Source organism: Dipodomys ordii, unplaced genomic scaffold (assembly GCF_000151885.1).
Source record: "Dipodomys ordii isolate 6190 unplaced genomic scaffold, Dord_2.0 Scaffold76, whole genome shotgun sequence".
Taxonomy (NCBI): Eukaryota; Metazoa; Chordata; class Mammalia; order Rodentia; family Heteromyidae; genus Dipodomys; species Dipodomys ordii.
The window spans coordinates 4,122,788-4,139,191 of NW_012267292.1; the positions used below are offsets into that span (position 1 = coordinate 4,122,788).

Below are 16,404 nucleotides of genomic sequence, written 5' to 3' on the forward strand. Positions count from 1 at the left end.
GGAAGGGAAGGGAAGGGAAGGGAAGGGAAGGGAAGGGAAGGGAAGGGGAGAAGTCTCTGTAAAACCTGGTATGATGTGAGCATAAAAATAAATAGGGCTGGGAATGTGGCTTAGTGGTAGAATGCTTACATTCATGAAGCCTTGGGTTCCATTCCTCAGCACCACATACACAGAAAAAGCTGCAAGTGGCACTGTGGCTCAAGTGGTAGAGTGCTAGCCTTGAGCTAAAGGAGCTCAGGGACAGTGTCCAGTCCCCGAGTTCAAGCCCCAGAACTTGCAAAAAAAAAAAAAAGTAAAAAATGTCCCCAACAAATGGTATCTTGTCAAATAAAAATAGGAAGCCATGGCACACTACTGATACCAAAACAGCAACAACAACAACAACAAAAAAAACTAGAAGAAACTGTTTTCTAAATAATGCAACTACAACATGTTCACAAATGATAAGAGTTATGAAAATCACCACATGGCAAAAGCCTTAGTAATAATAATTGAGTCCAGGAGGGTTCTGAGACTGATGGGTTAAAAATAGGAAATTTAGAAAAGTCTGAAAGTTTGTTCTCCAAAATAAATAAAGGAATTAACTTGGAAGAAAAATCCTATAGATATTCTTTCACCTGGATGATTGAATTTCTTCCTACCAGCATGCCCCAGGTCAGGGCAATTAAGACACCACATTGCTACTAAAATATTCCAGCCTCAAACTGCATAACCTGGTCTAATCACAAGGAAAGAGGCACAGTCTTGTTGAGTTTTACTGTGCAAAATTACTGATCTGTAATCTTGGAAGGTCCTGATGTTGTGAAAGTCGAGGAGACAAGAATTCCAGGAGATGGTTATGATTCTGAATTGCATCTCTGCTTGGCTAGAGACTACCTCTGAATGGGTAAGTAAAATAGCAATTATTTGTTCTTAGAAATTATTCTCCAAAAGTAAAAGAAAAAAAAGTTTTAACAGGCCAAGCTCTCCTCTGGGCTTGATATTCATCTGTGGCCCAAGTTCTCTATAGGGGTTACAGAGTCATGCTCCTGAGAAACTGGCCTGTAGAACCTTTGTGACAGAGATACAAAGGGGCACCATTTACTTGGACTTAGCAAGCAGGAGAGGAAGAACTTACCATGCCACACAGGCAATCTAATCAGCCTCAAACATTACTGACACCTTCAGACTTACTAGAAATACACTATTAAAATTCCCTATTCTTGCGTTATGCCAGAAAATTATTTTTTTCTTGACTTCAGAAACAAACAAAAAGGCTTCACATGACCAGTCAGACTCTCCTTGCTCTTCCTGGTCCTCTCAATTTCAAAGCAAACATCTTCCTTAAGTCCAAGTATTAGAATAGAAAATGTAAATGCCTTAATAACAATAAAGACACAATTTGATTTTAAATCTCAACTTTTGTGACTTATCAGAATATATTTGGAAAATATGATTTCTAAGAAATTTGTTGTAATTTAAAGGCAAAATCTGGTTTCTAGTTACCAAAAGAGGCTCAAGAGAGGTATTTGGCAGTTTCTCTGAGCAGCAGAAAAGTAACGGGGCCAAACACAAATGAAGAAAGCCCAAGCTAGGGCTTCCAACAGCCACCAGAACTGCAGATCAAAGTGATATAAGAAAGGAAAGTCAGAACTACCCTGTGTGAAGGGAAAAAAATTGGCTGAGAGAAATGTTCTATAGACTAGAGCAAACAAAAGAAAATTACTTAAGCACTTGCTTTTCTCCCCATTTAAGATACCTTTCTCAAACAGGTGTGAACTTTCACTTTCATATTTTGTTAAATCCCATATACATTTTTGTGTGTCTCATTTCTTTGACCTACTTTTGTCCTTAAGATAGGTAGTTTTTAAAAGTATCTGTGCATGTGAGAAAGAAAGAGAAAGAAATATGTAAGATTTAACAAATCAATATTTATTTAGGACCTATTATGTGCAAAGCACGTACTAAATGTAGAAGGTGGAAATTACTGCGAGAAATTGGAGAAACACATATTACATCTCCAAAGTAATTGGGCAACTGGTTCTATTACTTCTCTTGGAGTTGTTATTGAAGTTACTTACAGCAAGGGCATGAATCCAGGACAAAGAAAAACACAATTTTCAGAAGCAAATTACAAGGGATGGTTATTTCTTCAAGAAAGTAGTAGGAGAGCATTTTTATTGTGGTAGTGGTCCCACAAGTCTGTGCATTCGTCAAATCCATTAAGTGCATTCTATGTATGTAAGTGAATATTTTTTTAAGAAAAGAAGGCAAAGAGGAGGAGTGGGAGGATATTTCCAAAAGGATGGAAACATGGATGAGTAACATACAAATGCAAATATTTTGGAGTAGAAAAGTGAATACTAAACAGAAAATGGGATTCTAAAAAAAAGCACAGAAAAAAGTTAATCTTACAATAAAACATCTAATGTGACCTTCAATACAGCGATGCTTCATCTACATGCACAACCTTGGAATAGATCTTGGAGAGGGAAAATATTGACCTTTCATTATTTTTGTACAGTATCCTACAATTTGAAATCTGAACTCAGCATTACTATGTTGCTTGACCTAAACAAATACTATTCCTACAGGAAGGTAGTCTCGTTTCAAAGGCAGAAAAAATGACAATTAACAAAGAACTCTTTGTTTTTGGTGCCAGTCCTGGGGCTTAAACTCAGAGCCTTGAAACTGTCCCTCTACCTCTTGACTTAGAGCTCTACTTCTGAGGTTTTTTTTGTTTGGGGGGGCAGTTTGTTTTTTTTTTGTTTGTTTATTAGCAATAAAAGTTTCACAGACTTTGCTGCACAATCAGGCTTTGAACCATGATCCTTAAATCTCAGCCTTCTAAGTTGCTAGGATTACAAGCATGAGCCACCATTGCTCATCTTAAGAACTCTTAAAACTTATCACTAAGAAAACAATGCCATTAAATATTGATTAAAGATCTTCTCTATAAATGGTTCTATTACTCCTCCTTGGTAGTGAGGTGACTAACATCAAAGACAAGAACCACTATAGAATATGTAAGCATAGAAAAATGGCACCTGCAAAACCACTCCTTACTGTGTGTCATAGGGGAATGCAAATTAAAACCATGAGATGAGAAAAATCTACCTATCCAAATGATATCAAATAATGATATCGCTTCAGGATGACTGGAGGCAGAGCAACAGGAACTCTCAGTCATTAGTCATTATTGGTGAAAATAAAATAGGCCTGTCACTTTGGAGGACAGTTTGGTAGTTTCTTACAAAACTAAAGATACTACATATACAAAAGAGCAACATTTGGTCCAAAGTATTTACCCTCCAGTAAGCTGAAAATGAGACAAGGAGAAACGGATGTGGGACCCTTGCTCACAGGCTCTGTAACACCGTCTTAATAAAATGGAAACACTGGACATAACCTTAAGTGTCTCATGATAAGGAAAGAAGCAACTACGGGATGGAGTTCTCACAAAGAAACAATGTCACTCAGAAAATGACGATGAAGAAAATGGAAGCTGTTCCCTCTGCTTTAAAAAAAATGATAAAAAGCAACAATCTATTCAATCTGGCTTGAATTTCTGAGAATGAAAAGACTGCAACTTTCACTAGACTATAGACAAATACATATATGTGTGCACACATATATATCTACATATATGTATATATACATATATATGTGGACACATATATATGTTCTTCTTTTAGGGAAGAGATTGAGGAAGCGGTATCCAAGGAAAGGCTCAGCCTGTAGACTGTTAGAGAAAAGACTACTACTACAACTAATAATAATGATGACGATGATGATGATAACAATAATAAAGCAGACACCAAAGGGTACAGAGAGAGAACAGTCAGTTCCTGACTCCTCCACCTGTGCTTCAGTGTGGGAGCCCAGGAAGACCGTGCTTTTCCAGTAGGGAGATGCTATGTCAGATAGTGTAGACCTCTGGGGAGCCTCCCAGGACAGTCAGCAATTCCTCATACAACTCCCATGAGCCCTTGTGCTATGCTTTGGACATGGTTCGTATCCCTCCCAAATTCATGTGCTGGAGACTTAGTACCCAGTGTAAGGTTGAGAGGTCACAGAATGGTTCAGAGGCAGAACCTAGTACCAAGGGACTGGGTCATGACCTCCCATGTCAGAGGATTAAAATTAGCTTGCAAGAAGGAGTAGGGTCTCCTACTAGGACATGAATTCCCAAGAGAACAGGCTGTCATGAAATAGTGATCCTGACCCCTCCCTGTCCTGCTGTTTCCTGACTGTCCAAGTGTCCTCTCAAATGTATTCCTGATGTGATATCATCTGCCATATGTGACAAAGCAAAGGTGCTTTCACCAGATGCCAACCATGACTCAACCGGTCTTTGACCTTCATCCTTTAAAACCACAAATTCAACAGACAGCTCTCCTTAAAGGTACTCAGCCTTAGAACTGAGATCTGATTAGTATCAGGTACAGTGAAACTCCAAAACTGAATTTAGCACTCCTGAAAAAGTGAGTGAGGTTTTAGAGTATCAGCATTTTTATGATTGAGAACTTTGGTTTGCTTTTAACCAGGGCTCTTTAGATACCCAAACAATCTTTATTAGCGGATGGTTGGCTGATGGGTATTCCTCACATGAAGAAAAAGTGTCATGTTGTTATAACAATGGAAAATGGGCTAAGGTACAATGTAAAATGAAACGGAGGTAACTGCCTGAGTGTCAAATCACACTTTGTGGCTCTTTTCATGATGCCCACTTAAAATCAAGGGCATGGGGAAGTTGTTCTATGGGGAGAACATGCATTACCAATGGGGTGGAGTCAGATTCCAGCTGCTCGGCTGTGAATGGTAGGCATGCTAGAAGCCCCCTTCTATCCTTATGATCAGTGCAGACATCATCAAGGGGTGCCATCCCTCAGAAAACAGTCTACATATTCACCATAAAATACAAGTTTTTTTTCTGAGTACTTTCAAACTGTGATTTGTTGAAGCCACAGATGTGGAACCCAAAAATTCAGAGAGTCAGTTGGGCTCATTTTCTCTATACTTCCATGCCTATGATAAAGTGACTCATTCATAAATTAGACACAATAATATATGAACAACCGTAGCTAATAAAAATGCATCATGCCCTATGACTGAGCATTGCTACTGTAGCAATACACTGTCATGAAAGTTATATGAGTCTGGTGGCAGAGCTCATGCTTATAATCCTACCTGTTCAGGAGATTTAGATACAGATGATCAGGCTTTCAAGCCAGCCCAGGCAGAAAAGTCTATGAGATTCTGTCTTGAGAATAATAAACAACAAGCAGGGCTGGAGGTGTGGCTTAAATGTTAGAACAACAGCCGAACACAAACTCCACAACTGCACACCATAAAAAAAATCATATGATGGCGCTGCCCTATTTTCCTGTGTTTGGGCTGCAACTGACTATGAGTTAAGTCAAACCCCTGACAGTGAATCTGAGGATCAGTGAAGGGGGCTGACATGTACCCACTGATCACAGAAAGGACTAAGAATGAATACTCAGGCCCACATTCATTCTAAGACACAACTAATGCTCAGATTAGACTCTTCTGCATCTGTCTGCTCACCCAGAAGTGGTCAGCACTGTGGGCACCAAAGAAGGAAGAATCACAAACAGCCATCCAGCTACTACTGAAAACTGGGTATCTGAAGCAGTGAGGTTAATCACACCAGTTCTCATACAATTATGATTTCTTTTTTTGGTTGGTCGTGGGGCCTGAACTCTGGGCCTGGGCACTGTCCCTCAGCTCTTCAGCTGAAGGCTAGCACTCTACCACTTGAGCCATGGCGCCACTTCCGGCTTTTTCTGCTTATGTGGTGCTGAGGAATCAAACCCAGGGCTTCATGCATGTAAGGCAAGCACTCTACCACTGAGCCACCTTCCCAGCCACATACAATTATGTTTTTTTTTTAACCTAAAACAATAATCCCCTTTCAGATGTGTTGGATTCAGTTTTTTAACTTCTGCTGTGCCTGGTACTAATGAGAACTCAGGGATCAATAAAAACACAGTGTCTGCCATCTAGCCCCTCTTTTTAACCATATCTTCTCACTGAATGCAGACTGGTCAATAAAAACATCAACCCTGAAAACATGCTTTCATATCTCTTAGTACCTCTTCCAAGGTGGTGTCTGAGATCCCATACCCTGTCAGGCGTAATTGCTGTAAGTTCTGATCCAGAGCCTGGAAGAGCCCCTTGAAGCAGGTCTTGTCTGCAGCCTCAGGGATGGTATAAGTCAGTTCCCCACCACTGCTGTCTTTGAGAACTGCTTGTGGAACATAGACCTGTATCAGGGATGTAATGCGAGCTACATCCTTGGCATCGTGAGCCTCTAGAAAAGAGGGCTAGAGGAAAGGAAACACAAACTGAGAAACCAATATGCAAGGTCAATGCAAACTTAAGTCAAATTGGTAGATTGTGTGTATGCTCCTAAGCAGATTATCTCAAAATTCCTCATCATACCTTGGGCAGAATACTTCATGAGAATAATAAGTACCTCAATGATACATGATATGCTTTCTCTTATTTCTTTTTTTTTTGAGTACAAATATATAATGATAAACTTGGTAAGTCCAGAACTCCATGTCCATCTTACACTGCATCCCGCCACCAGTGATCTGTGCTCCGGAGACACCCTCCACACCCCATACCCACGGCAGGAATCACAGACCATCTTCAAGCATTTGGAGTTCAGAAAAACAAATTTTCTTAAAAGCAAGAAAAGGATTCACAGCCAAAGAAGCAAGAAATCCTTTCAGGATGGTAGGTTATTCACCACTAGAGAGAAGGTAAAGAGAAAGAATAGCTCAAGGGAAAGCCAGGAAAGAAAGCTTTGAACTACAGCCCCAAGTATCTCAGCCTCCCAAATAGGAAAGATTTCTGCCATGAGCCAGCACTGCTCAGCTTCAGGTCAGATTTTCTTTTTTTTTATTTTTTTTGGTTATGGGGTTTGAACTCTGGGCCTGAGTGCTATCCCTCAGCTCTTCAGCTCAAGGCGAACGCTCTACCACTTGAGCTACAGCACTACTTCCAGGTCAGATTTTTTGAGGCTTACTAAAAACCAGACATCTTCAACAGGTAGAAAGTGACTCTTCTCATAGTTTCTGAATTCAACCTCAAAGCAACCACTGCTTATCTCCATGAATACCAGGAAATGATCCATGAAAGTCTGGCAGAGATCTGGTCTTTTGGATTGCCTCTGACTCTAGGACTTCACTGCTCTTTTATGACAAGATTCCAACTTCTTAGAGTATCATTGTCAAAATAAACATTTCTAGAATAGGTGAACCATCAGGATGGCTTTCTTTTCACTGCTTCTGTATTTGTAACCCCTCCTGTATTTCCTTCTAATAAAAAAAATTGTACTATCATTCATAGAAGCTAGCTCCTATAGCTCAGCCCTGGGAGAGGGCACTCATTTTGCCACCTGGGCATTGTTCATAACAAGCCTTCATTGAGAGTTTAGTTTTAGGCAATTGTCACAATTTGTTTGCTAGGTACTAGATAGAACTGGATTCCTCCCCCCCCCAAAAAAAAGAAGAAAAATTATTTCTTACTTGTTTTATGAGCATCAGACTGAGACCCTGGCTGTAAGCCTCCTTCAAGCAGAGAGGAGGCCCACAACACCTGAGCCTCCCTTGCTGGAGGATGGCCACACGGTCACTGAGCATCTCAGCTTCATCCAGATGATGGGTCGTGAAGATGATCGTACGACCTGCATTCAAGCAGAGAGCAGATCAAAACCAGCATGATGAAAGCCCTTAGATAAGCCATCTATCCATTCTTGTCATGGAAGATCTGAGTTACCACTGAAAGATAGCCACCCAAATGGGCAGTATGGGAAAGACTCAACTAAAGCCATTTTCTGCACATTCTCTATCCTTTCTTCCCATGAGGGAATAATTGCCATGACCTAAGGACAAGACTGAAGTGCAATGCATAAAATCTCTAGGTCCGGTAACTGTGATCTCAACAATTTTGATCACTTCATGGAGGTGAAGCTATGCATATGTGTGTCTGAATGATATACACATATGTATATATAATATAGTGTATATTATATATGATAATATATACTGATGGAATGTACATTCTATGTTATGTTGAATATATAACATATAATCTAGGTGAGGCATCATTCTCTTCTCTTCACAGATGGCCATTCATTCCTATGCATTTAAGAAGGCTATACTCTGTAGAAATGACAATACATTTTAAGTCCTATGTAAAGATAGAGGTGTCTGAAACTGCTATGGTGCTTTATGGAGATCCTTTTGGTTAAGGATGATGGAATAACATTTTCACACATCAGATATAGTAGGATTGAGACATGCAGTCTTTCCTTGGAAAAGCTCAAAGCAGCTGTTGCTTTTGAGTCTACCATTCATGACTTTCTAAATGGATTTTTTTTGCCTGTTCTGGGACCCGAACTCTGGGCCTAGGCACTGCCCCTGAGCTTTAGTAGTCCAGACTAGTGCTCTATCTCTTGAGCCACAGCTCCACTTTTGGCTTTATGTAGTTAACTGGAGATAAAAGTCTTATGGACTTTTCTGCCTGGGCTGGCTTCAAACCAAAATCCTCAGACCTCAGTCTCCTGAGTAGCTAGAATTACAGGCATGAAACACTGGTGCCCAGAATTAAAGGTTTTTTTAAAAAAAATAAATTAGAACCCAATCTGGGTCATTTAATGAGACTCAAACAGAAACAAACAAAAATAACCACTTTGCACTGTTCATCATTAAGTAAGAAACACACATGAAATTCCTGGTGGATAAAGCACAAGGTACATTGGTATTGTGATGGAAGAAATTCTTTCTACTTAGTGGCTAACATTTGTTGGTTTTTATTTCCAGTCTTAGATCTTTCTCAAAAAGTTCTATCAGTTGTTTGAAGCCGAAACTGTTTGCAGAAATAGCTATATATTTTGATTTTTGAAGACATATTTTTCTTTTAGTATTTCCTATCTAATCCACTTATACCTTATTGATTTTGAACTTCAATCAATGCAAGGACAATTCCAAAGGGGTCCTCCAAAGATAAAAACAAAAATTATTGCTAAACAACAAGGGACAGTGAAGAAATACCAAATTTGTTACAACAAAATTTGGGGAAAAAAACTGTCATTTTGTCAGATTGGCACTATCTCCTGTCAAAACTAACCTTTATGCTGATTACTCAAGCATTCTGTCACCAAAACCTTTATGGGTGCATCAATGATGTAAAACAAGCCAGAGAATTAGAATCACAGCAGTTAATTCATTCCGTTTATGGGAGCAGAGCAACAGAATCTATCTGCCCGTCTCTCATCTATCTTCTTTCTGAGGCCCTACACAGAATGCATGAAAGTATTAGTCTCTTCTAAGTTAGCTATATCTCAAAATGCAATCGATTCCTTTTTAAGTGGGATTAAGGATCTTGCATGGAAACTTCACATGTTGTCATTTCTTCCCCCTCTACCTGTGGCCCCAACGGGCACTTAGGTAAATGGAACTGGGAGACTTAGGGAAAGATGCAGAACCCAAAGGAATCACAGAAACCCCCAAAGAGTGTTCCCTAGGTGTTCACCTGAAGGCCACACAACCCCGAATCTGTCAGACAGCTCCAGTCCTAAAGCCTACAAACCTGGGAATTGCAAGCATACCAGGCCTTGATGTTATGTTGGGCCCCAGTGGCTCATGCACCCTGCTGGGCGCCATTCACTTGGCTCCCATGCTCCTCATGCAGTCACCCAGCCCAAGTCATAGTCCATAATAGAACAAAGGAACCATGTCTGTTTTGCTCAGTGTCCCTGGTTGCTTCTCTGTTTTCTTCTGTAATTACTCAAAACTCATGAAATAGAAGTGCAAAATTATTCCTTTACACTATCCTTTTATTAGGCTTGTCCCTTCTCATTCTAGCCCATGGATAGACTTTACTGCAGACTACATCATCTTTTCTTCTGTAAGAATATAATGATCTCAATTGTCTGCACTTAGGACAAAGTCCTTCTTGCTTTTTTTCTCTTGGCTTTTCTTTACTAACAAATTCTGATACAGCCTCAGGGAACTGAAGACTTCAGGCTAAGTTTAAAAACAAAACAAAACAAAAGTCTTACACTCAAAATGCAAAATAAATAAGACAAAACATTTTGTAGGATTCTTCATTAATCATATCTCTATTATGCCTGCTCCTATTTACTACAAGGGATGTTGTCCACAATTTTTTTTTTCCAGACAAGGATGTTTCTGTAAAAAAAAAAAATATATAGCTTCCTTGCTGTCTGGACTATGGGAAGTCAGAACTTACAAATGAATAGCTGCCCATCCGGGGCTCTCGATTGTAGTATGTAATAATGAAGAGGAGAAATAGGTACTGTGTATGTCAGAGATGTGGTTTTCCTCCTTCGCTTAATGAAAAATTTCTACAGGGGTCAACCAATCATACGCCCATCTTCCCATCCATGCCCCAAAGGGCCATATTCTTAGTTGACCGTAGGTGGTGCTATCAAGTGGTGGCTTTGTTACCACGTGGGTCCTTTCTAGAGGGAAGTTAAGTCAATGAGGTGCCGAGAAGGGACACTGGGACTTCAACCCCTTCCTGTCTCTCTCTTTGCTTCCTCCTGTTTATGAAGTGAGCATCTTTCTCCCACATAATGTACTATGCGTCCACAAAGTAACACAGCCAAACTACCTTGGACCCTGCAACCTCTGAAATCATGAAGCGCATCTCAACTTTTTCTCCTTAGAAGTTGATTTTTCTCACGTATTAAGCAAAGCAAAATAAAGCTAACTAACCAAGGAGGGTTTGTCCTAAATAATCTCCAATGTCTCTCTTTCTAATAGACAATAGGAACTGAATGAGGAAAATAATGATTGTAAGTGATACCATCTAAAATAATATTTATTCATAGTGTTCTTGCTAATGCCAAGTTAATGAGTCAAACACAATCCAGGCCATTCTGAGCACTTAAACATTTAAATATGCCTTGTAATCTTCTGGAGATTTTGCTTTGAAAAAGATAAGCTATCCTCGTTGGACTATGAGTTGGTACTTTACATACATTTTTGTGCATGCATGTGCCAATATTTGGGCTTGAACTCAGGGACTGGGCACTCAGTGCCCCATAGCTTTCTTTTGCCACTTAGTTCTACCATGTGAGCCACACCTCTACTTCTGGCTTTTTGGTGGTTAATTGTAGGTAACAGTCTCATGAACTGGCCTCCTCAGGACCCTCAGATCTCAGACTCCTAAGTAATAAAGAACTATAGGCATGAGCCACCAACACCCAGCAAGAGCCAAGCTTCTCTCATGCCACAACACTTGAGGTAGGGAAAGCTCAGTGAGTGACAACTCTTACCCTCCCGGTACTTGAGCAGAATGTCCCAGATGCTGCGACGGGAGCAAGGATCCACCCCACTAGTGGGCTCATCCAGAATCACGGTCTCCGATGTGCCCATGAAGGCAATGCCAATGGATAGCTTCCTCTTCATGCCTCCAGATAGGGCCCAGATAGGTTTGTGTTGATGTTTAGTTAACCCCACTTTGTCAAGAGTTCTGAAACAGAAAAAAAAAAAAGTCACTCTTCTTCCTGAACACATGAAAGCTTCACTCTGAATTTCACTTCTTGCATAATAATTTACAGTGCAGGAGATCCTCATAAACCCCAGCTACATCAAAGGGATTCTGGTGTTACATATGCCTGTGAGCCTTGATGCAGCACTATTGACCTTCTCCATGGGCAGCTGACAGCAAGCAAACAGGTTGTGCGTGATACTGGTCATAGTATCTGCCAAGTAGTTGTGTCTCATCTCTCCAGAGTTTCATTTCTCCTCTTTTTACTCATACTCTTACCAAAGAGGGACCTGGACCTGAAGCCTATTAGGCATAATACTGTGAGATCATTAGAATAACTGAAGCAGAAATGTAGTAGGAAGAAGCAAAGCTCCAGTGTCCAGCAAGCTTTTAACTCTTGACCCACAGCATGAAATGAGCCTTTTTCTCTCTCTTTCTCTCTCTGTCTCTCTCTGCCATTTCAGACATCTAGAAATCACAGAGTCTGTGTGTGAAGCTTTGTCCTCCTCCCCTGGATCCACTCTCTTTTTTCCACATATAATTTATCCTCTTTTGTGTCACATACCTGCTACCAACTACATGTATATTGACTCTCTACCACACCTGCTCTCGATTTTGCACATTGTCTAAGACCATGCTTCTCCTGGTTATTCAGCCCATGTGGACTTCCTTCCCCTATTACAGGCCTGCTTTTCATTTTCAACAGCAAACAACCGAAGGACAACTCTCAGTCCAAAGGAAAGGGGATAGACAGGAGCAAGGCAACCACAAGGGTTCCTCAGAGTTGAGCTTCAAGTATATTTGTGCCAAGAACAGTTGTAGAATTCTACAGAAAGACTGGGATGAATTGAAGGTTTTCCTTGCCTAGGGAGTAAGTACATTTTTATGTTTGTTTTATTATATCTACACTTTCCATCCTGACCCCCAAAAGAGTTCAAGCCAGCTTCTTGGTGTCTAGTTTTCAGCCTATTCACTTTATGGTTGGTCCACGTATCAGAATTTATTCCCACTGCTTGAATCTCAGCAAGCTAAACACCTAGCAATAATCTACATCCTCTTTTCAAGTGTGACCATTGGAAACAAGCATCCAAATAAAGGAGAAGGACCGATGGTTCATTTCCATCAGATAGCTGCCTTGACCCGATAACTGCCAATGCCCCTTCACGTCGATGACCCAATACAACAGATGGCATGAATCCATGAAGCCCAATTTGTACACATTAATCAGAAATCAGTCAGGAAGGGAAGGCAAACAGATAAGAAAAGAATTCTGTAACTTGTCAAATGTTGTCAAACTTGCATTTCTAAATCAAACAAGTCCTTCCTCTTTGTGTTTCTTCCATTCATACCACTCAAAGCCTTTATCTTAACATCTGTTAGCCTGGAACCAAGTGTAGGTGGATCCTGATGATGTTCACTTGTACGCATGACATTTTATTCAATGTTCATGGAGTCAGAAGACTTGATTAGTTCTCTAGGGAAGACTGTGTCACGAGGATCTTGAGCTCCTGAGATGTTGTCTGGGAATGGCAAAACTGTGTGGGGCAGGAAGTAAACTCTGGTGTAAAGTTACATGGTTCAGATGCTTGAACTGGACTTAAGATTAGAGAAGTCAATTCACAAGCATTGGCCAATGGTTTTATTTGTTTATTTTTTCTGTAAAGTCCAGGGCTATATAAGGGCTCATGTATTTCTAACCATTGCTCTATAATGTACCAAAATGGAGAAAACTATTTCTTTGAATTTGAATTTCCAAATTCCTTCTAAAAGAGCCAGGAAACCTCTCTAATTAAGAACATTGCTAGGCAGTAGTGGAAAGAGGAAATATTTTTTTTCCATAATAAGTCCCAATTACGTGGTAGGCAACGTTTTAAATACTTCTGTTATCCATTCATACTGAAATGTGTAACACCTACAACCTGATAAGGACAGAGAAATAAATTTATCTGTGATTCTAAAATCTCAGTGACAGGAAATGAGAATAAAATACAAGAAAAGTAACAGTAAAGTACTGAAAAATGTACCAGTAGTGGTAAAGATTCAAGTGTTCTGATTTCAAAGAAAAATAATATAAGACGTCAGCTAGATGTATAGTGGGACTTGTAAAAGGAAGATGTTGAGCAGTGGGTTCAAAGAAAAGTAAAAAAAAAATATTTTCTAAGACTTAAGGGAAAAATTAGGATATATATATATACAAAACAAAAGAATCTGTTCTTGAAGTAAAAGCAAGAATACAACAGAATAGTAAGTCAAAGGACAAGGGGGAAACCCAACACAAAAGCAATATACACAAGCAATATGTTGGAATGATTTGTACAACTTCGGGGGTGGGGTTGGGGGAAGGGAAGGTAGAAGAAAATGAGGGAAGAGGCAACAAGTTTGACAAGAAATGTACCTATTACCTTACTTAGGTAACTGTAACCCCTCTGTACATCTTCTTGGTAATTAAAAAAACATATCTGGGACAAAAAATATAAGGAAGAATACACAGTAACCTCAGATAAGACAGGACTGTCTTTTGGGTTTTACCCCAAACATACACTCATCACAAGTCCTCTCATATGACTGCTGCTGCTTCCTGCTTCCTTGCCAAGGTCTAAATGCAGAGCAGGAATCCCATCATTCCTTATAATCACTTTCAGTACATCTTTCTTCACCAGCTCTAAAATTCCCAACATTGGACCCCAGGTGATCAGGCCGACTATCCACTACCCTTTTGTTGCTGGCACCCACCAAACCTTTAATCTGCCTTTGTGTACTGTCCCTCTGTGCAGTTTGATTCTTATATGCAATAGCAGGGGTTTTAATGGCCAATGTAGCCATTGTCCTATCCCCTCCACTCACTTCATTATGCCCAGCCGAGGTTTGTCATACACCTGATTATTTTCACAAACCACTGGTCCCCCTGAGTTCTCAATGTTATCTATGCATCCTCTGTGGACCAAATCTTTTTTCTCAGCAATCACTTAATTGCACGAAAGTCCATTTTTCATGGTCCTTCATGTACGTAACAATGTCATCTCATCTCATCATCACGTTGGTGTATCCAGGGTTCAATCCATCCCTCATCCCCTCCCCCCTCTACATAAGCTAATCTTGTTACTAGCATGCCAATTTGAACCCAACCTAATTGAAGTTCTATGATGTACCTCAGAATTCTATATGGCAACATTAAATACATAACAACTTCTCCTACACTCTAAGACGGAGGACATTCCACTCGACTTCTCTTGTTTTCTCTAAGCCAAATTAAAGGAAAAGTAGTCACGATCTGTCTCTTAACTAAAGATTCTCAGATCCATTGCCTCCTTTGAAGTCAAATTTTAATGAAGCCAGACATTAAGTAAAACAAGCACTCCTACAGGACACTAATAAGAAGCATGTTGACTCCAAATCAGATGTTTGCAGTTTTCCCTCTCTCTAATTGAGAACTACTGTCCTAAAACATGATCCTGTTCTGATTGCTTTTGTGCAAATTGGCTTGGTTGCTAGGTAACACACTATGAACTGATAACCATTAAGGTTGCCTGGCACATAAATAAGAAGTTGAAGTCAATGTAGCATTGTTAGGTGCTTGATGGAAGCCCCAGTCACAGTCACCAGAGTTCACTATAACACCATTTTTAAATTAAATACAGGTGACCTGTGACTTTTTCATAGAAGAAATTAGATGGTGCATAGGTAATTTACTATCTAGTAATCTGTAGACAGCTACAGTACCTAGATGTTATATATTAAGTACCCACTGAAAGATAGGATACATTTAAGTAGTAGAAAGTAAAACATGTTCCCTATATATTTGAGAATCTACTGCATTTATGTTATTATTATTATTATTATATTATCAGCCATTTATCAAGATACCATAAAATACAAATTAGCCCACCCTGTAGTAGGAGATGCCTTTATAACATGCTGATAAGGTATACTTTAAGACAGGCAAAACAATGAAAGGACTATTTAATAAAACTTTGTGGTATAAACACCTCTCTACACAATGGCCCCTTGTCCTTTGAGGATTCTTTTTTCTCTGAGTCCAGATTTAATTTGCATTTGACCCTCACCGTGTGAGCATCTGTCCAGGGAGACATTTGATTTGTCTACATGTACACTTGTCATAGCTGGTGTCTAAACCCAGCCACCTATTTCAAATTGAGATCAAATAAACAAATACTGACTGATCTCTTCCAGACATGGAAAGATAAAGCTGTGATGCAGCAGAGCATTTCTGGAGAAGCCGTTTGTCATTTTCCAGCGCTGTTTTCCACTAAGGGATTGTCAGGGTGATCCACATGTGTTTTGTACCTGATGTTCTTTCTTAACTTCCTGTCCCTCAGGAATATGTGTCTCTACCAGATTTAGGCAGTGTGATCTTTTTGTTTGTTTGTGTGGTTTATGTCTAACAAAAGAACTCCTATATCACTGCCAAGTTTTGTCCCCGTAAGCTTTCATACAGGTAAGTAGATTTCTCAGTAAGGTGAACTTATTCAGGTGAGAGTCTTACGGAGACCAACACTCCACAGGCAGTTTCAATAAGAAGACATAATTTCTTTCTCTCCATGCAATTTCCTGTGGTATGTAGGAGTTTGCACACCATGACCACAAGAGTGCTTTTTTAAGCTCATGTTACAGGCATTTAGTAGAATCAAAGCGAGCAATTGGTAACAAAACACTTTCACTTCTCAAAACTAATGGAACCCCCTGATAGATGCCAACTCTACGCTTGACAATATTGGTGGCAACAAAACTGAAAAATGTGCTTGAAAACTCCTCTTCCTTTTCCCAGCACATCTCAACTTCCTAGAGGCCTCCATTCATCCCACACAGGCAAACAGTACTCATCCTGAAGGAAACGCCAGCATGTGCACT

At 39.9% G+C, this 16,404-nt stretch overlaps 1 protein-coding gene across 1 annotated transcript in view; it reads right to left on the reverse strand.

Annotated features, from left to right (window-relative positions):
- Abca13 (ATP-binding cassette, sub-family A (ABC1), member 13) overlaps positions 1-16,404 on the reverse strand; it is a 394,418-nt gene that overhangs the window by 198,302 nt on the left and 179,712 nt on the right. The window contains exons 39-41 of the mRNA XM_013024383.1: positions 11,321-11,517; positions 7,542-7,699; positions 6,099-6,329 (exon numbers count right to left, since the gene is read on the reverse strand). Of these exons, the coding sequence (XP_012879837.1) occupies positions 6,099-6,329; positions 7,542-7,699; positions 11,321-11,517 (586 nt within the window). The remainder of the gene's footprint in view (positions 1-6,098; positions 6,330-7,541; positions 7,700-11,320; positions 11,518-16,404) is intronic.